Source organism: Schistocerca serialis, chromosome 2 (assembly GCF_023864345.2).
Source record: "Schistocerca serialis cubense isolate TAMUIC-IGC-003099 chromosome 2, iqSchSeri2.2, whole genome shotgun sequence".
Lineage (NCBI taxonomy): Eukaryota > Metazoa > Arthropoda > Insecta > Orthoptera > Acrididae > Schistocerca > Schistocerca serialis.
In genome coordinates, this window is record NC_064639.1 from 398,893,835 (window position 1) to 398,919,539 (window position 25,705).

Below are 25,705 nucleotides of genomic sequence, written 5' to 3' on the forward strand. Positions count from 1 at the left end.
ATTAATTTCTTATTAACATTAGCTTACGCCCAGCCCTGGATTGCGTTTTACAGGTAGTCCTTTTTAAAGTGAATGTTATTTGATTAAGGTGTGTAACAACCTAGAAGATATGGCAGAACAGAAAATACATTATCTCCAGTTAGCTAATATTACAGACAGGAAATAATGATGAGAAGCTGAAACTGAGAAATTAACAGAATGTTTTGCAAGGAATGTTTGAAATACAGCGTGAGAAATTTCATAAAGTACAATACAAGAATGTGTACTGCACGTGCATAATGATTTTGCATTCCAAAGTCTTCTTTCTCCGAAACTTGGGATTAAGCACTGACACTATTACAAATTGTGACTGAAAAGGGTTCACACAGTGACAGTGCAATCTTAGCCCACAAGACAAATAGAAAAATCAACTGACACTACCTACATTGAATTTAATGAGATGCCAAACTTGTTCAGAATATTTTGGAACAGATGTTTGTATTAATATGTTAGCAGGTGAAAGAAGTGACAATATTTACAAATGAAATGTATTATCTATTACAGCTGCTCGTAGAAGAATGCAACAGCACAAAGATCCATTTTTAAGCACAACAAAGCATTAAAAAACAGATCCTGTCAGTATCATTCAAAACATTTCAAGTTCTTGTGATGGCAATGGAAGAATGGTGAAAAGCAACTTACCTCAGGTACAGGAGGAGCTTGTGATTGTGGTAAGACAGCCATTGTAACTGGAATCCCTTGAGGGGATGTAAAAACATGACGAACCAATACAGGTGGTGACTGCTGTCTCTGATGATAGGAGCCTCCCTTTGAACTGGTCACTTTGTTTTGGCCACCAATGGAAGTTACGGATACTGGCTTTGACACACCAACGCTGTTGTTTACATTTCCATTATTAGGCAATACAGAAAAATTTCCAGAGGCCGGCAAAGGGGGGGTAAATGCCTTGGTGTTAGTGGAATTATTAGTTTGTCCATTTCCATTTCGTGAAGAAGTAACCACACCATACTGGGTAGCAGCTCGAGCACTACCAGGAGTTTCTGATTTTTTTGTAGCACCGACACCTGTAGTGTTCGAGTTAGCAGCCAACAAAGATGGAGGTGGCTTCAACTGACAACGTAACTGGTCTCGATTTGGGCTGTTCTGTATGACAGCTTGACATATTTGATAGCTTCGTTCTAGATTAACTGCACCAGGTGGTGGCTTATTCGAAGAGCCCCGAGAGCTTCGTCCTCCACCACTCTGCCCTCCGGAAGATACCTGCACATTAATAAAAAAAAGTCCTAAATATTGAAAAGGCATAAATAGTATGGGACATAGCATATTAAAGTGACAGAATTACAATGTGAATATAAAATTTAGAATGTAGTAATTGCTGGTGACAGCATGAAACATCAAGTCTCAAAGCAAAGTTTCAATAATCATCCAGCTACAACACTTATTGTTTGGGCAATACAACTGGCTGTTGAATGATTTTTTACACAACAGGCTTTTAAGCTAGTAAACTGGAGCCAAGATGAACAACTAAGTGATTTCAACAACCCACAACTTATTTTACCAAAACTAGTGAAATGGTATGGGACAAATGTTACTGTCATTAACAAGCTATGTTAACAATTTCTTAAAATTAGTAGTAGAACAAATTTTCTCTACCTACAAAATCATGTTAACAGACTACACCTGTGACATACTGAATAATGATATAATTATACAGGCTTTTCACCAGCAACTGTCTCTTCTTAATTATTCATTCAGTTGTTACAAGGAGAAATGGAACAATAGCCACAAAAATTTAAGTGACAGCATCTTTCAGATATACAATATCAAAAGATATAATCCCTTTTAGTGCCAAATACAATCTAACCATAATGCAAGATTTCAAAGGGGACCGGAGGGGAGGGGGGAGTCATGATTCACTTTCGGCACTATTCTGTCCACCTAAACCCTCCTTCTTAAACGAAGTTAAACAGGTTTTACCGTCTCTGCAGCCTGAACTCAGAAGGAGTTTCAAAGTATATGTGTTTCATTAAGATTGATTAGATCGATGATACACATAATTGAGTCTGATATGTTTAAAGAGTTCTTGCTGAGTGACTGAGACAAGTTAAAACTGTGTGCTGGAATGGTGCTAAGCCAGATCCCTGCCTTTCATGGACAGTCCACTACCTATCATACATGTGAGCATATTTCATGGAAAGACTCAAGGCTTCAACTTGTCCCAGGCTGCTATCAGACTTTTGAGGCAGGATGAGAGGCACGCTCAACTGAAGTAATTTGTACCATACTGGCCAGGAGTAAAGGGACTCATGTTCAGATCCTGAACTGGTACACTATGCTGGAGTAAAGGGACTCATGTTCAGATCCTGAACTGGTACACTATGCTAACTTCCCACATACAACTGAAGCAGCGTGGAGTAAATGAAGTGTTTTTCATCTTTGTTGTTACTACCTTTGAAAGGCCTCATTGTGCCATCACGCAGGGAGTTTTTTCTGAAGGTATTCTATTTTGATAACAAGAACAGTACAATAAGGATGGGTTTTCTAGTATTGCAATAAGTGAATTGTATTTAAAAACATATAATGTTGATAACGACTCATCCTTTTATTCTCTGAGTGATGCATGTGCATCAAGAATGAGCAAGATCAAATATAAAGCAGATTAAGTGAATCAGAGTAGCAGTTCGAAGACAGGTATAATGCAGCTCTCCATGCTACACTATCCTCTTCATCTCCGAACAACAACTGCAACCTTCATCTTTACAGGTATCACTATAGAAAAGGGGTATGCCCCAGATGTACTGTGCAACATTTGGACACAGTAAATAATGTCCCGAATCTTCATTTCTGTGATTTACAAAATTCAATGAGAAACTCTGCATGTGTGTTTGACAGATTTTCTCTTAGTTCCTTCCACTAAGTTCTAAAATCTGACAGAGAAACTGACCACCTTTTGTTTCTTCTACTGAGAATAGTATGCCATGTAACTGAGGTTTCTAAATGTTTCTCAATATACAATGAAGTCAGGGTCTCAATTTTTTTCCTTTAAAAATCCTTACTGAAATATCATTTTCTCTAGGAGTATGTGTTTCAATAATTTGCTAGCAGTTTAGATTTTACTTCAAATTTCATAGAGCACATTTCACCGGACAGCTTGAGAAAACGCATGCTACTATGAGTGTTAAAAACAATGTACCACTTCTTTATCTCTACTAAATAAGAATTTACCACTTCTACTTTTAATTTGTGAGTACTTCAATCACAGGCAGTACTGCTGTGTTATTGCCTCTTTGTGCATTACAAGTCAACAAAATGGCAGAGGACAAACTATGATTAATTTAGTCAGACTCATTTATATAATTCATAATGCAATCTAGAACAAAAATATAAGTATTTTCATTCAATGCCATCATTTGACCACCACAGAAAGAACCAACACAATATAGTGGCAACAGTTGTGAAATGCAATTTTAATAAACATTTTTGGAATAGTGATCAAAAATTTTTTAAAATTTTTCTTTCAAAAATTCAGTCTTGATCACACCATGTATGCTTCAAGAACAAAGGTGACCGGTTTCGGTCATATCACATGACCATCATCAGACCCATGGCAACCTTTGAAGATGGTAGGTGGAGCACTCTTCTCAGCTGCTGTGATGTCAACTAACAACTAGTTGTGAAATAAACTAACGAAGAACGAGTAGTTAATTAGAGGAAATGTAAACATATTCTGAAAAATATGGCTATTACAGGCAGTCTGCATGACCAATAAGCAAGAAAATAAAGAATTCATTTAGAAATTTCCCCATTACTGCAATGACTGACAACGCCTGCACCACAGTGTGTCACTGTATAAATCTATTAGATAAACAGCAATTCATCTTGTTACTTAAGGATGTCAGAGGTATTGAGAGATTATGCAGACTGCTGGAAGGGCACAAGGGCTTTAGGAAAGGGAATAAAATTCTGTCTTGGCTCATATAAATGAATATACTACCTCCCTGATGAAACATTTTCATTTAGTTTTACAGTCAATGTTTGTATAATAACTAGTCTGAAATGGTGAAACACACTTTTTACATAACATTCAAACTTGGTTACAAATTTGAATTTCCTCACAATGCTTTACAAAGGGTTTGTGGTGCAACTGAACTTGAGAAACTCAGTAAACGAGAAACTTGCATTTCAGCAGCCTTATCATTGGAAGAGGAAGCGTACTGTTTAGATGGTGGGATGTGATACCGAAGGGTGTTTCACCATTGGTACTACGCCATAGAAGGTGTGACACCTAATATTCTTGATTTCTTATTATATTTTGCAATTCAATTAATTTCTGCAGACATGTGAAGAGATATTGACTAACACGGACCAGCCAACTGATTTAGTAATGGTACTGTTGGACACTACAATATTCACAGTTCTTTTTAATATTGTCAATCTTTCACTTTCCAAGGAGAACAGAAAAAAGTAACTCTTAACAACAGAAGCAACATGGGATAAAGCAATTCTTTGTTTCACTTGTGTAGCTCCTCATTTGAAAATACATATGCCCACACAACTATGGCTGGACTGTACACACTGTAATAAAGGAACACATAACTACTTGTGTGGAAATCTATATGTACACACCACTGTGCAGATAAATGAGAGGACAGTAAGAATAATGCCTACTATCTATGACTTACATATGAACAAGATTACAAAAGAAGCATTTATGAAGTTAAAATGTGAAAAAAATCAGAGGATAAATCTCTACTCATTCAAGGCCAAATTTCCATCACAGGGACTTTAGCACCTTAAATTCTAACAGAAGCACAACCAGCATCAAAATCAAAAGAACTAACAGCAAAGCATCAGCAATCAGTTACCCCCAAGCAAGATAAAAGCGGGTTAGTTGTCACATTTCATGTGATTTATTTAATTAGCAAAAAGCACCAGAAAAATGCTAATGCAAAAGCTGAAATGTACAAATGCCTCAACATTTCTGTATCAAACTGTGCAAGTTTCAAGTAGCAATTTGTTTGTATCAGAAGCCCTGCTAAATGATGGTATCATGTGCAATATTTAAACATATGTTGTTAGAATTTCAGTTGTGGATTTGTAAGCTGCTTCTGCAGAAAAAATGGTACATTTCACAGAGCATGCTTTCAGGTTTGAAAGGGTCTTACATAACGTAAGACACTTTCAAATGTTGGAGGTATTAAAAATGGTCAACACTAAGATGTGTCAAACAGAAATCAGACTTAAGGTAAGATTACAGATCACCCACAGACAATGTTACATTTATTTTATAATCTCTAAGCACTCATACTTCAGACCAGAATCAAATCTGCGTGGCAGATCAACAAGCATTGGTCTAGTACATAAAACAGCCTGAGTGAGGTTTTGGGCCAATTTTCCATGCTCATTTAGGCAAACGCTACGCTAATTTTCAACCCACACCTCAAAAAATACAGTACACAAACAGTTATCATATGATGACACAGCACACAGTTTACATGATTCACAGATAAACTGTGAATGTGATTTCCCTCCCTTTTGTTAACTGATGAACATGGTGGCAAGAAGTGGATGCAGCCACAAAGCTAAAATAAAATAAATCTGCCAAATCATGAAAACAGTAGATCTCATTGTGATGGGATAAATACTAGGAAATAGAGAAACTAAAACCTTCTAATACAGTTTAAAAATCAAATAGAGAAACTAAAACCTTCTAATACAGTTTAAAAATCAATCAAATTGCATGACTGACCTTTCTTTAAAACGGATTAATACAATAGCATTTGTACATAAGCCCACAATGGTGAATAAAAAAAGTAGATATCAATTTGGAAAGCCATTAATAATAACGGGGACATAAAAAGAAAACCACCAATAACTTGTTGCAACACATGAAGGGACAAAACTACAAGAATAAATGAGGATTGCTAAAATAGTGAATGAAAATTATATTATATAAGCACAGTACAAAATTTAGTTAAACAAAAAATGTAACTCAAAGAACAATGTAGACAAGCTCAAACATTAAAATTCAATACATCAGTCTCCAGTAACTACAGTAATGAAATTTATCAGATAATAATCAGAAGAAATATTTTGTGAACCAAATTGCAACAGCACATCTTCCCATATACTTCTCACTATATTTTACACACAAAAATAGTGATGATGATGATGAAATTGAAAACTACTGCTATATCACTCACCTATAATAATCTGGAAATCACATTCTCGCTTGCCTTACAAAGTATTTTACTTAAAGACTTCAAATAATTTTTGAGACAAAATAAGAGTCGGAAAAGTTTTATACGCAAGATGCATTGACGGCAAGGAATTCTTGGGCTCTGCAGGTACCAGAAATATTATTTTCTTATACAAAATTAATTTTTAAAAATGGGGCATTATTACTTTGAGATTGGAATAAAATAAACTTGCAGATTATCAACAACAATTGACTTCATTTTTGTAGCTCAAACATCACAGAAGAAGATTACATATTTAAAGACTAACAACATCAACTAACTGTCTTAATTTCCAACCTGTGACATTAGGTATTAAACAAAACAACTTATGAACACTACTGCTGTCTCCTAAGCTGCTGTTCTGTCTCTGTAAGTGTTGAATAACAAATATGCGCAACAGCAACAGACAAAATATTAATCACACCCTTAAAAGAGCACTCTGACCACCTTGCATTGAAGAACTGGTGTCAGGTGGCCATGTGATCCTCCAGTGAAGTACAACATGGCAGTGAAGTGGTGTGTGTGTGTGTGTGTGTGTGTGTGTGTGTGTGTGTGTGTGTGTTGAAGCGTTTACACATTCGAAGTGTGACCTCTCTGAAGAGAGCATGGAAATTATGACAATGATCCCTTTTGAAAAGTTTTCTGTAGCTTGATAGTATGTGGCTGAAGAGGTCTCTCTCTCTCTCTCTCTCTCTCTCTCTCTCTCTCTCTCTCTCTCTCTCTCTCTCTACTGATTATACTTAATAGGTATAACAATTTTTTTTTCAACAACATAAATAAGTGCGATAGGTAATGTCTAATAAATGAACACCGGGAGAGAGAAAGTTGAGGGGGAGGGGTGGGGGGATTGGGGAGGGGGAGAAAGAAAGCTGCCAGAAAAGATCGTAAATGGCAAAAATTTAACACTGAAATTGGTCTTAGATTAACACCCCTACTTGTCACTACCATCAAGTGACAAGGCAAAACAGCAAAAGTTACAAGATGTGCTTATCAGAAATCACCTTCAATGGAGGGAGAACACTGAACGATAATACTGTAAATAACAGTGAAGTCAATAAGCACCTCAAGACAATCTGTGGTCACAAAACAGCCCGTAGGAGGTTTAATGCTCTGATATGCCAGGATACTTGTGGTACAGTCAAAAGACAGCGATACCATAACAAAGTCAGCGCCTCACATCAATACCAGAGAAGGTAATGAGGTCTCATAGCAAACTGCAACAATGAACGGGATATGCCGGTTGAGCCACACCCTCTCTCCACTTTGCAGTGCTAACACACCGAGGTGCCAATGTACAGGCCACCTGAGCACAGGAACGCTAAGTCCCAGTCCGTGATCAATGTTTAATATGGCTGCATTGTGTTAGATGGGGCACCAGCGTATTTAATATTTTATGCTAAAGTGGGAATATTACACTCATGTAAATTTTTAAAAAAATCTGAACCACGTAAGCCTGCAGGTTCAAGGTTGACATCAATATCAGACGACAATACCACCTATCAGTAAAACGGTGCCTGCAGCTCTCGTTGTTGCTGTAAACTGAAGGTAATGGATCACTGTGACTTGAGCAGACGTGCAGAATGCCTCGCAGACATATGCACAAACCATACCATCGTATCAGTGAGTTTAAAAGAGGGTGCATTATGGGCAGGACAGAATGTGAAATTGCTGCTCGCATGTAATGACGTGCTGCAGCAGTGCAATGGGTGTGTGCAGGATGGTTCAGCAGTGCAATGGGTGTGTGCAGGATGGTTCATGGAGGGACGCAGAACACGACAAGATGGGTGAGGTCATACCATCCAGACCACATCTGTGTCATCCTCAGCTCTGGTAGAACAGCGTAACTCATTGTACACTATCAGGGGGTGACAGTATGTCGCCATTTATTATGGCATAGATTACATGCGCATAATACACTTCTCCACCTACCTTACACGAATGTGTGGAAACACGCTAGATGGCAATGGTGTATGGAACAATGTCACTGAGAACAGGAATGGAATCAGATAGTGTTTTTCGGATGAATCCAGGTTATGTCTGTCTGAAAATGACGGGTTTCACTTGGGTTTGCCGCAGGCACGGGGAGGCACCAACTCGAGGCCCTATGGTGTGGGGTGCCATTATGTACAACCACAAACCACAGTTTGGTGCTTGTGCAGGGTGCTGTGATCAGTGTGACCTATGTGAATGACATCCTGTGACCTGTAACCATACCATTTCTGCAAAACACCCCAGATGCCATTTTTTCAGCAAGGCAACGCACAACTACCACATGTTGCTGCACAAACACGTGAATTCTTGGTGTCACAGGATGTCAGCCTTTTGCCCTGGCCCGGAACATCACCAGGCTTGTCACCGGTCGAAAATATGTGTAATATGATGAAATGGCAGTTGCAGTGCTGTAACCCAATGATAACCACTACAGATGAACTCTGGAACCAGTTGAATGCACCATGGATGGTTATACCACAGGATACCACTCGTGCTTTATATGTGTCAATGCCACCACGCATGGAACAAATTATCAGGCTTCATGACAGACCCTGCGACTACTAGGTAACAGGACACATGCTAAAGCGAGGTGACTGAAATGCTAATCATTTCTGCAAAACATACTAATATACCTGTCCTGTGAATATGAACATCCTATCTCTAGTTGTTCAAGGTATGCTGTTTTTTATGTACATGAGCATATATCTACATACTTCGAATGAAGTGTCTTGTAGATCTGTCTGTATCCTGTGATACTTTAACAGTCAGAGATAGTTATACAAAATCAGAATATTCCTGTGGAAATGGATTATACAAAGTTAAGTATACCAGTCTTGTTATGAAGTGAAATAATATTTTACATGTTCTACTTTCCACTCATTCTCCTTTTGGACCTAAAGAACCCACCATTGTACTGATGATAGTATTTCTGTCAGTGAACAATACTGTTGTTTAATTTCTAGACTTATTTTGCCAAAAGATTACATGTGGATCATAACATCAGGATTTCTCCAACTGGTCAGTAATAAAGTGCTCTAAGAAATTTCTTTCCGTTTAACCGTGACATTAATGATTTATTCGCTGACAGTGCCAAAAGCTGCCAAACTGACTGATTCCCACTGTGAAGCTCAAAGGTCAATGCAACATCGTTTGGCTAGCAGTCACAATGTCCTGCACCTACTACTTACTTTGGCTGACAGATAAGTAAGTAACACTGGCTATGTGAACACATTATAAAGAAATAAAATTTTTGTCTCTGTAATTTAATGAAAAGGAAGTTGCTCCTCACCATATAGTGGAGATTCTGAGACGCAGATAGGCACAACAAGAAGACTGTCACAAATGAAGCGTGAGCTGTCGTAGCGCGCGCGCATGTGTGTGTGTGTGTGTGTGTGTGTGTGTGTGTGTGTGTGTGTTTGTTTTGATTTTGACGAAGGCCTTATTGGCTGAAAGCTTTATTTGTGACAGTCTTTTTGTTGCGTCTACCTGCAACTTAGTATCTCCGCTATACAGTGAGTAGCAACTTTCCTTTTCATTATATTGTCCCCTTAATTTGGATGTCAAGGAAGACAGTGCAGTTCGGTCAGTCAAAGGCAGTGGAGGATTATAATTGTTGAGACTTTTGTATCTACTTGTTGAAATATTGCCTGTTGGCTACCAGTTTGGGATCTTTGGCAGACATTTTTCTTCTCTGGTCATTACTGCTGTAGCTCTTCTCCACAGCAAGAACCTACATGTTGCTAAATTTTATTACATGGTCGGTCTCACACAGCACATGCTCTGCCACAGCCGATTTCTCCACCTGTCACAGCCTGCAATACAGTGTATATTCAATGATCCTGGTGTTGATGGACGGTCCAGTCATTCCAATATAAACTTCTCCATGTGTAAACAGTATGCGGTATATTCCCAACAACAGGAGTTGTCTCCTTTTACCATTTGCCAATCAGGGACATTAATTTTCTTGGACAATTTGTAAATAGTCTTTACGCCATGTTTGCGCAATATGTGACAGATTCTGTCCATTACCCTGGGGATGTATGGCAGAAAAAGTTATATCCGATACTACTTCTTCGAACATGTCACTTCGCATGCAGCTGGCAGAGTACCTGTTACCCCTTAGAACACATTCCAGTTGTTGCATCTTATGTCTGAGGTGCTCAAGCTCACATATTAATTCTCCTCCATGTTACAAGCATATTATTCATTCCTCTTTTGAAACTCTATTGACGATTTGGAAGTTTGTGCAGGTATCGGTCTGTGCGCTATTCTTTTTTGTCACACGCTAAGACCCAGGTTCTCGGCATTCCTTGTAAATGTCAGGCACGAATGCCTTCTCTTCCTGCCTTCGTCAGCAGTTGTGTGTGTGTTTTGTGTGTGTGTGTGTGTGTGTGTGTGTGTGTGTGTGTGTGTGTGTGTGTGTGTGTGTGTGTGTGTGTGTGTGTGTGTGTGTGTGCGCGCGCGTTGGGGGGGCGGGGGCAGGCATCATCTATTTTTGATGAAGGCCTTGTCGACCGAAAGCTTATTTGTGACAGTCTTTTTGGTGTGCCTATCTGCGGCTCAGCATCTCCACTACATGGTGAGCAGAAACTTTCCTTTTCATAATATTGTTATATTCCAACATGGATTTTTCCACTGTTTGACACCAACTTATTATAAACGAAAAGCCTCGTCTAAACAAGGCTGAAAATGTTGCTAAGCTTCCTGATGATGTCCTTCTTCAGAAGTAATTACCAGAGTACACAAATATACACCACCAGTGACTAAGAGCAAAACTGACCACTCAATGGCAGAATATACTGTATTTACTCCAATATTAAAGCATTTTTTCCCAAATTTGTCATTCGAAAAATACAGGCTCATCATGCATTCACAGATTAAACTATTGCTGCTGAGTTTAACACTTTTATGTTGTTAAATTTACAGATGAAGCTTTGAATATTGAGGTCACATGCAGATTTATTTTGAAGAATTCAAAAGGGCAGGTCTGGGCAGATGATACTCGCATTTGAACAGGTTCAAGATTTCCTGATATGCCAAAGTGCTAGATACAGTATCGACGTTGCTTGAACAATCATGTGACATTTGACTCGCGCAGCGTTAGTGGAAAGGATACGGGTGAAACTATGAACTAGGCACTACAACGATCAATTGCTCTGCTTAGAATCTGAAAGTTTTGTGAAACACAGGAGGAAATAGCACTACATTCTATCCCCTTGCAAACTCTTTTTGTATTCAAACAGGTTTGCAATAAAAGCTCAAAAATATACATGGATACAAACATTAATGCTGCCTTTTAAGTAAAGGTAACATTCAAAAGCGGAAATGTTTTTCTTCAAAAAACATGACTTTACTCTGAACACAGACCAACATTTTATTCGGTTAAGATACTGTAATGATGCTTTACTAAGTGGCTTGTCATGAGAAATTAGAATAAGGTTTAGAACATGATAGTGATGTTCATCTGAGAATAAATTATGGTGGCAAGACCACCCATAGAGATAGTACCAACAGATGTCAGTACATCACAGGACGACCGAAAGTTCAAGAATCAGATTAAATCGTACTGGCAATCTTTTGTTCCTGTATTAGTTGCTGTTGTTAGATGTGACTTGCACCCAAGAAGATATTGTTTCAAATTGCTCAGCCACAGCACTACAAAAGATTTAGACTGGGAAACACTGATATGAGCTTGGCTGTAGGGGCAGGCAGCAAATTACGACACGATGCCAGACAGGTGCAATTTATACTGTGTACTTCAGTTGTTTAGAAACACCTACCATGTTTCAATCGCAGTTTGCCTGAACCTATTCATATTTGGAATTGAATTGACTTTAAAGTTGCACAAATATTCAACAACAGTATTCACTTCTGCACGAGATGGTACATATCGAGATAAGGAGCAGTGGTGTACTTATGTTTCGTGCTACAATGTTGTTAACACTCACCATGATGTATGACAGGAAGATGCTGCTACTTACAGCAGCCAATGAGAGAGTGACGGGTTGATGATACGTTTGGAAGCAAATGACATTGTAACACCCTCATGTCGGCACAAAAGTAAAATCCAATATGTATATGGATAAAAGCAGCTGTGTTCTCAGGTCCCACAGTAACCTCAACATCAGAAATCACATCTTATTTGGAAGAAACAGCCAAATATTTGTGACAATGAAGATATAAATTTCACAGCTGTTCTGTTAGGATAATGATGAAAAATTGAGAGGGTCAGTAAGTGAAAAATATAAAAAGGAATAGGTCTGCAAATTAATGTAAACCATTTCTTTTTTGTTTATAAAACAGTTTGTAATCCTGATTAGTCAGAATATGTTGATATGAAATTTTCTAAAGAAGCTTCTTGCGAAAAAAAGAAAGAAAAAGTGAGTTGTCTTATAATCAGGGTCATCTTAAGTACTTCAATGGCTGGTTCACAATCCATCACTCCCCCCCCCCCCTGCCCCCCCAATATCAGATTCTGTTCACTATGCAGATGGTAATTGTCATTACAACACATCCTTTCATAATAAAATTGCCCTGGTCTTGTTTTCTGCTAAAACCTATCCCAAACCCATCTCCACTCCTGCCACAATCACCCTCACTTCATTCAATTTACACCTCCCTCTCTGCAGGCTCCCACTTCCCCTACTTCATCTTCAACCTTCCAGTCCACTCCTTCACATAAAACTTGAGTGTCACACCCGACTACCCTGATGCTGCCAGGGTAAGTACACTGATGCCACATGTCCATCCCATCCACTTGCTGCTGCTCCCTCCCACCCATCAGTCACTTTTTTCTCAAGCCCATCCTCCCCCTCCCCACATCTTTATGCCTCTCACCAAATCCATCAATATCTCTGTATTCTTAGCCACACTAAATCTAATATTATATAACATAAAAATCTCTTGACTATAACCTATAATTTTACTTTAGCTTTGTAGGTAAGATTCAGTATGTGATTCTTTTTTCCCATGGCAGCTCAGCAATCCAAAATACCAACAACCAAACATTTATTTTACTCGTCCACTACATAGAAACAAAATTCACAAGTTACTGTAAAACATATAACTGGAATCTGTAAATAAAGAATGGGACACACTTAACAGATGCAGTGTTGTGAAGCATAATCATTTAAGAAATTCATTGTAGTGGTAACACAGCAACTGCCACTATGAATCAAAAAATAGGCCAGCACAGCTCTGTACAAATAAAAAATGGAGGTAAATCCACAGGAAGTAGTAAAAATGTTCTCAATCTTAAGAAAGAAAAAGACTTCAAGTTAAGAGAGCAGTTTCAGATCTTAAACAAAAATGCACTGATCTAGCAAACAAGATGTACTCCATAAATCAGTGCAAACATTACAACAGACTGTACAAAATATCATCATGTATGGGCACAATAGCCTTTAAATTAATTAACAAAGAAAGGAAAGAAGGGATACAATGCCAAGGCACATACATACCCCAAAGTGCTCACAATAAGAATTCCAATGACAAAAAGGGTAAGGCATTCCCCACTGTGGAAGCAATGTGTAGTAGTGTGATTTCAACAAGTGCTCCACACTGCAGCAAAATTTACCACGTCAGCACCAGGACTTGAGAACTTTTACAAGCCACAGCAAAATATCCTCTGCAGTCAATTGTAATCATATGGCAGTGGACAACGTTCAGACTCTTCTAGATCACATTGGTCAACAGCATTTTCATCACAAAGAATGTCAATGATGATTTTGTTTTTTAGTGGCATTGTGGATCCCATACTCAAAAATGATATCAGTTTCTATTTATTGGGCTGTTTCCTTTCACCGCACTGCCCTTTATCTATCGAAATCCTTTGCAAAATTTAATTTAATTGTTCTGCAGATGTTGAAAAACTTGAGGCTTTCCCAATGCATTAGTTGTAGAAATGGTTCTCAGGCTTGACATCAGATAATATCTCATCAGTTCAACTGATAAACATCTTCAGGTGTGATGAACACACTGTCAAGCTATGACCAAAGCCTCCGATTTATGTCAGTCTAAGTGGGAACCATGCAGGTGTGAAGACGCCAAATTTTCCTGTACATTTCCCATTTAGCTCAGCTGTGTGTTGGTCACACCTGGATATTTCAGACAGTTGTGCAGACAAAATATTAAGGGTCTGACATCTCTGCTGAGAATAGTTTCTACAACTACCATACATGACGTTCAGTTTGGAAATCCATCTTCAGGAAATGATGGAAATTCAGCAGCATTCTTGATTTGTCACATTGAAATGGATCCCACGGTCCCAGTTAAATAACCATTTGTGACTAATCAATGAAAAAGAATTTGTCATGATACTCTAAAGCCTTAAAAATAATAGTATCATTCAGTGTGATGGCATAATCATGCCAACAACATAAACAATGTTGGACATCCAGATTGCTCACAAAATTTTAAAAAGACATTGAAACATCTTGGTAACTATCGGTCTTAGTGCTCTGTGGTCAGATATGTGGAACTATTAACAGTTCTTAATGGATCTGCTGTAAATTTTCTCGGTTTTGTAAACAATGAATCTTATTAAGTAGGCTTCCTTTGTATTCAGTGGTTCCCACTCATTGCCTATGTCTTTGAGATCTCTCAGAAAAAATACATTAACGTGCTTTTTCAATGAGAATGCTACAATGTTCCACCTACTGCCTTGGAAATGCATGATCGGTTGCATGATAACTTCTGTGTTTCAGGAGATACTCCTGAATTCACCCAGATAGAGAATGGAAAGTATGTTGTGTTCTTGTATAACTCTGGTTTGCTGGACAAGATTTTAATGAAAACTAAGTGGGAGTTTGAATTTCACCATTCGTGATGGTGCTGTTAGCAGGACTGACACCTGTAATGTAAACAGTGAACTGGAAACTGCTAGAATTTTGAATCTTCCCCAGAACTAGGAAACAATCACTTAACACAGGTTCTTTCAAACTGAATTTGAAATAAGGTCCAGTAGGCACAAAATCCAGTGTTATAACAGTTTACAGTCAATGCAAGTGTTCATAAAACTTGAGGTTCACTCCCACATTACTGTATCTGGGTGTACGGCGTGTTATCTACCCAGAACAAATCTACATGTCACTAGTGAAACAAGTCAGCGCAAATTCGCAAAAAATGGCCTGCAGCGGTGGTGTGTTTTAAGGAATGATCTACAACACTGCATCAGACATCTACAGAATAAGATACCTTGCCATTAATGTAGGAAGTAACAGTATGCAGAACAACCATTAGTCTCATTTGAAGACTTCCTTCAAACTTTGATTGAAGAAACAAGAACAGTTTTATTGGACAAAAAGATAGGAGGGGAAGTAGTATTCAATTCCAACCCGCAACTACAATACAAGAAAACAGCATAAAAGCGGTTGGTGCAGGAATTTATTGAAAATGACAGAAGAAGATAGAGGAAAATCATCAAAAACTCCAAGGAAGCAGAAGTCTGATAATGGAATGAATTTACCAGCCTGTCTTGAGGTGGTACTCTTAAAGCAAGTGAAAGCTATGATACATCAGGCACAACAACCAAATGTAACAGACCACTTGAGTCTAACACGACAGGAAAGTAAACAACTGATGAAAAAGGAATATAGCAGACTATAAAGCAACAACAACAAACAAAGATTTCAAGTAAAAAATAATAATGAAAACAGTAAACATGTAAATAAAGTGAAACATGCTTCGAAATCTCTCTCACTGACAAACTACCAAGTGTAATGCAGCAATAATAAGTTGCTCAAACACCAAAGTGCAGCACAATTGTCAAAGGTGAAGGTCAAACTAAATTTAATGTTGCATGTCCTAAAATGAAGAACGAAGAAAAGAACACAACATGAAGATGAAGCACAGGTTGATATGATACAATCAGAAAATGAATCTGGACAACAAAAAATAAAACACATTAATAAATTGGAAAATATCAACTATTAACTGCAAGAAAAGTAGAAGATTGCAAACGCTCATAACTTTAAATATTTGTGGGATTAAAAATTAAAAAAAAAAAAGAGAGATGAACAATTTTGGGGAAATTTCTTAAAACGAATGATACCAGCCTTGCCTTTTTGCAAGCAGTCATTTGTGAAGAAATACATTTCTTTCAGACACACAATGTATATAACAAAGTTGGCTGCGGCAGAAGAGGTTGCTTTATTTTAACCAAGAATGGATTAGAATTATAGTGTATAGAAGAAGAGCTGCAAGGATGCATTGTCAAAGATGTTCCGAATGGGATAATCTTTTTAAACCTCTACAATACCTCTGGTTCAAATAACAGAGCAGCAAGGGAAAAGGTTTTCAGTGATGATCGCCTGTATTTTTTGAGACAAGCAAAAGGTATCAACATCATCAGCATTATTATTACATAGTAGATTTTTATTACATTTTAAGGGCAATGGATTCAAAAGGCACAACACCCTTCTGTAGCACCCAGCAAATCATGATTAGAGGGCTAAACATAAAGATGCAGTTGAACAACTTGCCGTCACACGTACTCACGAGGCATATGTCTAGGCAGCAGCAACTTCATGGCTTGACAGACTACTTCGCAACAGGAATAACTATGCAAGATTACAATGTAATACCCATCACATTTTCCAACCATTTTGTTGTAACTGTTAAAACAAAAGATCTAACGCATCCCAAAATAATTGGCAGAGGATACTGATAATTAAATTGTGGCTTGCTATACACGACATCGGAAAATGAGTTCAGTGTTTGTTACAAATCATGAGTTAACTGAAAATTTTTTTTCCACAATGTGACCGAATCGTGGGAGGACCAGGAGAAATAACAGAGTACTACTATCTTTACCACCTGTGAACTGCAAGGAAAAATAGGTGACAGATAAGATCAACAAAAGCAATTTTTAAAAATTCCAAAAGAAAATTTTAGAACTGCAGAAAAGCAAATTACAGGGGAAAATTATTATCTGTAAGGATTACAGGCATCTAACAGATGAGGAGTGGAGTATTTGTTACCTTACATACGACTGCCCGCCCCCCCCCCCCCCCCCCCCCCCCAATGAACCACGGACCTTGCCGTTGGTCAGATACCCGTACCATAGGTGCAACCACAACGGAGGGGTATCTGTTGAGAGGCCCCACACACGTGTGGTTCCTGAAGAGGGGCAGCAGCCTTTTCAGTAGTTGCAGAGCCAACAGTCCGGATGATTGACTGATCTGGCCTTGTAACACTAACCAAAACGGCCTTGCTGTGCAGGTACTGTGAACGGTTGAAAGTAAGGGGAAACTACAGCCGTAATTTTTCCTGAGGGCATGTAGCTTTACTGTATGGTTAATGATGACGGCGTCCTCTTGGGTAAAATATTCCGGAGGTAAAATAGTCCCCCATTCGGATCTCCGGGCGGGGACTACTCAAGAGGACGTTATCAGGAGAAAGAAAACTGGCGTTCTACGGATCGGAGCATGGAATGTCAGATCCCTTAATCGGGCAGGTAGGTTAGAAAATTTAAAAAGGGAAATAGATAGGTTAAAGTTAGATATAGTGTGAATTAGTGAAGTTCGTATAGTGTGAATTAGTGAAGTTCGGTGGCAGGAGGAACAAGACTTTTGGTCAGGTGAATACAGCGTTATAAATACAAAGTCAAATAGGGGTAATTCAGGAGTAGGTTTAATAATGAATAAAAAAATAGGAATGCGGGTAAGCTACTACAAACAGCATAGTGAATGCATTATTGTGGCCATGATAGACACGAAGCCCACACCTACTACAATAGTACAAGTTTATATGCCAACTAGCTCTGCAGATGACGAAGAAATTGAAGAAATGTATGACGAAATAAAAGAAATTATTCAGATAGTGAAGGGATACGAAAATTTAATAGTCATGGATGACTGGAATTCGGTAGTAGGAAAAGGGAGAGAAGGAAATGTAGTAGGTGAATATGGATTGGGGGTAAGAAATGTAAGAGGAAGCCGCCTGGTAGAATTTTGCACAGAGCACAACTTAATCATAGCTAACACTTGGTTCAAGAATCATAAAAGAATGTTGTATACATGGAAGAAGCCTGGAGACTTCAGATAGATTATATAATGGTAAGACAGAGATTTAGAAACCAGGTTCTAAATTGTAAGACATTTCCAGGGGCAGATGTGGACTCTGACCACAATCTATTGGTTATGAACTGCAGGTTAAAACTGAAGAAACTGCAGAAAGGTGGGAACTTAAGGAGATGGGATCTGGATAAACTGTCTGAACCAGAGGTTGTACAGAGTTTCAAGGAGAGCGCAAGGGAACAAATGGCAGGACTGGGGGAAAGAAATACAGTAGATGAAGAATGGGTAGCTTTGAGGGATGAAGTAGTGAAGGCAGCAGAGGATAAAGTAGGTAAAAAGACGAGGGCTAGTAGAAATCCTTGGGTAACAGAAGAAACATTTAATTTAATTGATGAAAGGAGAAAATATAAAAATGCAGTAAATGAAGCAGACAAAAAGGAATACAAACATCTCAAAAATGAGATTGACAGGAAGTGCAAAATGGCTAAGCAGGGATGGCTAGAGGATAAATGTAAGGATGTAGAGGCTTATATCACTAGTGATAGGCTAGATACTGCCTACACGAAAATTAGAGAGACCTTTGGAGAAAAGAGAATCACTTGTATGAATATTAAAAGCTCAGATGGAAATCCAGTTCTAAGCAAAGAAGGGAAAGCAGAAAGGTGGAAGGAGTATATAGACGGTCTATACAAGGGTGATGTACTCGAGGACAATATTATGGAAATGGAAGAGGATGTAGATGAAGATGAAATGGGAGATATGATACTGCGTGAAGGGTTTGACAGAGCACTGAAAGACCTGAGTCGAAACAAGGCCCTGGGAGTAGACAACATTCTATTAGAACTACTGACGGCCTTGGGAGAGCCAGTCCTGACGAAACTCTACCATCTGGTGAGCAAGATGTATGAGACAGGCGAAATACCCTCAGACTTCAAGAAGAATATAATAATTCCAATCCCAAAGAAACCAGGTGTTGACAGATGTGAAAATTACCGAACTATCAGTTTAATAAGTCACAGCTGCAAAATACTAGCGCGAATTCTTTACACACGAATGGAAAAAAATAGTACAAGCCGACCTCGGGGAAGATCAGTCTGGATTCCGTAGAAATATTGGAAAACGTGAGGCAATACTGACCCAAAGACTTATCTTAGAAGCTAGATTAAGGAAAGGCAAACCTACGTTTCTAGCATTTGTAGACTTACAGAAAGCTTTTGACAATGTTGACTGGAATATTCTGTTTCAAATTCTGAAGGTGGCAGGGGTAAAATATAGGGAGCGAAAGGCTATTTACAATTTGTATAGAAAAAAAATGGCAGTTATAAGAGTTGAGAGGCATGAAAGAGAAGCAGTGGTTGGGAAGGGAGTGAGACAGGGTTGTAGCCTCTCCCCGATGTTATTCAATCTGTATATTGAGCAAGCAGTGAAGGAAACAAAAGAAAAATTCGGAGTAGGAATTAAAATCCATGGAGAAGAAATAAAAACTTTGAGGTTCGCCAATGGCATTGTAATTCTGTCAAGAGACAACAAAGGACTTGGAAGAGCAGTTGAATGGAATGGACAGTGTCTTGAAAGGAGGATATAAGATGAATATCAACAAAAGCAAAACGAGGATAACGGAACGTAGTCGAATTAAATTGGGTGATGCTGAGGGAGTTAGATTAGGAAATGAGACACATAAAGTAGTAAAGGAGTTTTGCTGTTTAGGGAGCAAAATAACTGATGATGGTTGAAGTAGAGAGGATATAAAATGTAGACTGGCAACGGGAAGGAAAGCGTTTCTGAAGAAGAGAAATTTGTTAACATAGAGCATAGATTTGTGTGTCAGGAAGTCGTTTCTGAAAGTATTTTTATGGAGTGTAGCCATGTATGGAAGTGAAACATGGACGATAAATAGTTTGGACAAGAAGAGAATGGAAGCTTTCGAAATGTCGTGTTACAGAAGAATGCTGAAGATTAGATGGGTAGATCACATAACTAATGACGAGGTGTTGAATAGGATTGGGGAGAAGAGAAGTTTGTGGCACAACTTAACTAGAAGAAGGGATCGGTTGGTAGGACACGTTCTGAGGCATCAAGGGATCACCAATTTAGTATTGGAGGGCAGCGTGGAGGGTAAAAATCGTAGAGGGAGACCAAGAGATGAATACACCAAGCAGATTCAGAAGGATGTAGGTTGCAGTAGGTACTGGGAGATGAAGAAGCTTGCACAGGATAGAGTAGCATGGAGAGCTGCATCAAACCAGTCTCAGGACTGAAGACCACAACAACAACAACAACAACAACATATGACTGAAAAAAGTGGAAACAGAGACATACAAGTAACACACTGGCTACATATGGTAATGTAAAATACTAGTCAGTAACGCGTAAAAAAATATTTACAAAAACTGGACAGTGCGAGAGAGAGAGAGAGAGAGAGAGAGAGAGAGAGAGAGAGAGAGAGAGAGAGGGGGGGGGGGGGGGGGCGCACAGTGATGTTGATATGCCTATACTCTGATAAAGAAAGAAGAACTTAGAATCATCATATTTGTTCCCCAGAAACTGATACTATGAAGAACAGCAGATATAATGCCAATAAAATTGTTATGCCTAGAGTTGAAAATAATTTCTTGGTTCATAGTGGCAAGATTAAAGCAAACTCCTTCAGAAACCTCTGGTCAGAAAAGATGTTTAGTGTAACTAATGAAAGTATTAGAGCTGTAACTTGCTCCTTAAGAGATATGACCTTCTGTTCATGGAAGCATCAGGCACAAACACTAGGGCTACTGAACATAAGAGTTAGAGAAAGCCTTTGATGAAGTTAGCCATCAATACCTAACAAGTTTGTAACAACACTTCAGATTTTCACAAACAACGATAGATTTACTGTTATTAAATAAATACCAACTGACTTCCTAGGTGCAGGTCAACAGACATTTCATGGAAGCAATCCCAATCCAACCTTCTGTTTGGCAGGGTTGCCCCTTATCAATGAAGCTGTTCATCACCTCCTTACAACAGTTAATTTGAACAATCAACTCCTCAATACCAAGATTACACAATGGTGAATAATGATTCACTGTGAACACCTAATGACGTTACCATTATAATTACAGAACCCAAAGCCACCACAAAAGTATTGAAAACAATGGACTGTTATAAAGAAGCAGCAAGGACAATAATAAAGGAAAGGCAACAATAAAACACATGTCTTGTAGCTAATTGAAATTGCTCATCCCATGCCACAGCCCTTCATCAAATGTGATGAAATGGACCTGCTAATAAAGAAATTAAGGAAAAACACAAACAAGATAACAGACATCAATTTCAAATGAATGGCAGAAAAAATAAGAAGTGCCTTGTAGCAAATATTACAAGAAAATTAAATATCAATCAAAAGACTGAATGTGTAAACAGACTGGCCCTATCCAAAATCTGCTACGTTGAAGAAATCATACCCATAATTAGAAAATGGATTGTACAAATCAAAAACTACATAGGCTGGTTAATTTCAAAACGTATGTTGTTTCAGGTAGCCAATAATCAGCTGACAAAGCTACTTAATGAGGATGGCCTACCCTTAACAGGTTGTGAGGAAAAATATTCAGCTCTCGTAATGAAAAGCCTTGTAAATAGCCTCAAGGTGTCATCAAGCCTGTTGAACTTTGAAGTATGGGCGAGATATCACAACATATAATATGGCTACGACATATAATATGGCTGACAGTAGGGTGTCAGGATATATAATCTTTGCCTTGCAAATCACAAAATATGTTTTAAAGAAGACTCCCAACCTAGGATTCTACATGACAAAGAGAGTAATTGAAATCAATGGCAAGAAAGCTTAACGGTCCCCAGCAAATCAGATGAAACATGAATACTTAAACTGGCAGATGCTCTGGTCTAATTTTGCAGACAAGTCATTGTTCAAGGTTGCACTCAGCAGCTTACATGTTTACAAATGATTTAATCGCGACAGTTGCAATATGCCACATAATAAAACTGACTAGTAATCCACACTGCCAGTACTGTGGAAGGTTGATTCTGCCATACACCGCATAGTAAACTGCTCCAAATTACAGGTCTGTGGGGACAGATAAAGTTTAAATCCACAAGTCTACTATTCATGACTGTCAACCATACAGCAAGAAAATAGTGTACATGAATGTCTGTGCGTTCAGAGCACCCAAGGTGAGAACACTCACCTCGATCATGTACTGTTTTACAATAGAGGAGAGGCTTTAAAGGACTTGACACCACATTATGAACAAAAAACAAGACACTGTCAACAATAAATGGAAAAGAGAAAAGTTTTTACTTTCTGTATGCCATATTTAAATGTTGTATTTGAAGTTAATGTACGAATTTTGTTACATCTGTTGCTGAATAAATTCAATACCGTCAACCGGGATTACTTTACATGCTTCCTACTAAGTTTTATCGAGCAGTGTGTGTGGTTGGTTTTGGAAGTTCTGAGCAAAATGGCTCCTTAGATAAAGACAGAGTGAACTTTACTGGTAGGAAAATCATGGTTGTGTTACCCCTACATCATCCTGCTGGATGATAAGTACAGTTAACTGGCTGTGAATATCTTTATGTATTTTATGTTGCCTAGAAACTCTCACTGCATGTCATAATTATGCCTCATGAGAAGGGAACTGTAGGCAAAAGTTGTCTTTTGTTGAGCCATGTCACTAGGAAGCTGAAAACAACCGAAGGTGTAAGACTTATGCTTGGGTGGGGTAACTTTGCAAAGATTGTTAGGTGCAAACAAAAGCAGAAAAGAAGAAAACCAAGAACTTTATTGGACAAATGGGCAAAGTGATGTCTTGTGATGAGAGAATGACAAGTGACTCAACACATACATTTGTATAGGCTAATGTTGGAGATATCTCTGAAATCAATTACCAAGACATTGTAGGTATATAAACCTAAGATATATGAAGATAGTCTCTGAAGTTCAAGGAACACCTGCCATCACTTCTGTAAATATTCAAACTTTACTGGCATGAAATTAGAGTTAGAGGCACTGCACACTGCTGTAGAAGAGCTATAAAAGTGTAGGGTGAGAAAGCTGTGCTCTGTACACAGCAGAAACATTGATTTCAGCTTACTTCATAAAAACTTAAAATTAAAATGACTCTCCACATTTCATTTATTCTTGTAATGTGCTCCAACAAGTCAATAAAGCTATGAGAAATGTCACACTAGTTCAATTCAGATTTCTGGTTTCTTTCCATCTAAAATTTTCAGGCATGTGTAAAATTACCCATTATGAGGCAGTATTGTTAAATATCTTGCCAAGTATATGTCTGTGTAAAGTTTCCCCTTTAGAGGGAGTACCTTTACACACAATGTATTTTTACTTAAGACATGTCATAAGCATAATTTTCATTCATTTGAGGTTTCAATTGTCCTTAAAAACCCTGAGGGTATAAACAAACTTGTATCAATCAATTATATAACAAATCACACTTTATAAATTCAGGAAAACACAAAAAATGGTTACCACTGAAGGTTGCGGGTTTGTATCTAGTAAGATGTTTTGAAATTTTTAATTAACATTTAACTTTATCGAGATGACTTCGATCATTATTTTTGTTCAGTTAACTGATTTAAATGCATTTTTTTTAAATTTCTAATACTTTGCCATAGCATTTTAAATGTTTTATTTGCTCTCACTTTTTTCTTCCTAGCATTCTTTTTTGATTTGGAATCTGTGCCCATGGGACATGTGAATTGAATTATTTTTTGGTATTAACTTCAATTATTTCCTTCATTTTACCATTTTATATTTTTGTTCATGCCATTGCATTCATTATTTCTGTTCCTCATTTTGTTTATAATCTCTTCTTTCTTTTAAATCTTCATCTGTGTTATTGTGATCACACAGTAACAAGAATTTATGTCTGAATGTTTGTATGATGATTACCTTCCAAAACATAACTCTCTTTTAACAAAAATACATTTTTGACAGCATTGCACAACCAATATAAACACAAAGAATATTTCATCTTTTGATTTTTTTAAACCAATAGATCAGTATTTTCAAATGTTTAAATATTAGATACATAAAAATAATTAAAATCAGATGCACAAACATTCCAAATGAAAATGGAATGATAGAAATAAAAAATTTGAGCAAATAAGAGAGTTAATACAACGATTAAGATGGCAAGACAAAAGATTAGAACAAATAAATAAATTTCAATCAATTAACTGAATGATAATAATGATCAAATTCTTTTTGATAATGATTTAAAATCTTGCAACATCTGGAGGGATCCAAATCCACTATCTATAGCTTATCAGGAATGCATCTTCACTACTACACCATACCACTGTTCTTCATAACATTATTTTTTTTAAGCCTCTAGAGCATCATGCAAAATTTTTCTCAATGATTACTCACAAATGAGGGCCCACTAAAGTGAATGGCTGCAGGACGTGGTACCTGGGATCCTAACCAACACTGCTGTATATGTGGTTTCAAAAAGTCAGTTCTACCTCTGAAGAACCTTCTGTCCTTAGACAAAAACTTAATCATCTAGTAAAAAAATTCCTACAAACTTCATTTTTGGTGTAAGTTAGGTGACCAAGAAGTGGCCTTCCCATGTATGCTATTCCACATGTATCACATTACCGACGCGTCAGCTAAAAGAATCATTTCTTGTTGGCTGTTCCCATGATTTGGAGAGGACCAAAGAATTGCACTACAGATTATTATTTTAATCTCACAGAAATAGTTGGGCCCACCTCAAAAATAAAGCAAAAATGTGCAATATCCCAATTTTCCAACATTTTGAAAACTGTCTGCCACAGTGAATAATTACCAGTGTAAGTGATTCCCGAGCCCATGGCAGTGAGTGCAGCTAAACACAGTGAGGAATCAACAGAAGACTGACAGATCTATGCATGTTCTTGATATTTCTAGCCCTTGCCATTCACAAAGAAAGAGAAGACTGATTGTAAGGAAAAATGGACTACTAGGAATGACCCATTACCTGTCCAGGACAATTAATATTATTAAACGTGATAGGAAATTATTAAAAGAGTATCATTGGACTCATTTAATAGCCTTACATTAGAAACTGTATTGGTAAATGAATGCTGAAAAGTTCTTGGAGGGCATGTGACAAATTTCGAAAGATACCACTGTTAAACACGTGTTCACATTGTCCATTAAACTCCAAGACAGTGGTTTAGATTACTTCAGAGTGATTACTTTACTTCAATTTAAAATTTCATTGATCGCATTGTAAACAGAATAAATAATTATTGTGAATCAATAGCCCCCCCCCCCCCCCCAAAGTAAAAGAACCACAACATTATAAACACATCTTCTAAAATACTGTAAATATATTGCTATCAGTAAAATTACTGGAAGTTGTTTTGTGGATAAAGTTTTACACAGCAGACAAGAAGATGGTATACCTCTCACATGGAGAAATATAACACTGGATTTATCACAGTTTG

At 37.8% G+C, this 25,705-nt stretch overlaps 1 protein-coding gene across 5 annotated transcripts in view; it reads right to left on the reverse strand.

Annotated features, from left to right (window-relative positions):
- The window catches only part of LOC126457226 (uncharacterized), a 204,656-nt gene that overhangs the window by 62,339 nt on the left and 116,612 nt on the right, over window positions 1-25,705 (reverse strand). For 4 of the 5 annotated variants that reach the window (XR_007585451.1, XM_050093354.1, XM_050093352.1 and 1 more), the window contains one exon: window positions 682-1,260. The exons of the other annotated variant lie outside the window; for it this stretch is intronic. Coding sequence is in view for 3 of the 4 variants with exons in the window: in XM_050093354.1 (XP_049949311.1) it covers window positions 682-1,260 (579 nt within the window). In the remaining variant the exon portion in view is untranslated. The remainder of the gene's footprint in view (window positions 1-681; window positions 1,261-25,705) is intronic. 5 annotated transcript variants of the gene reach the window in all.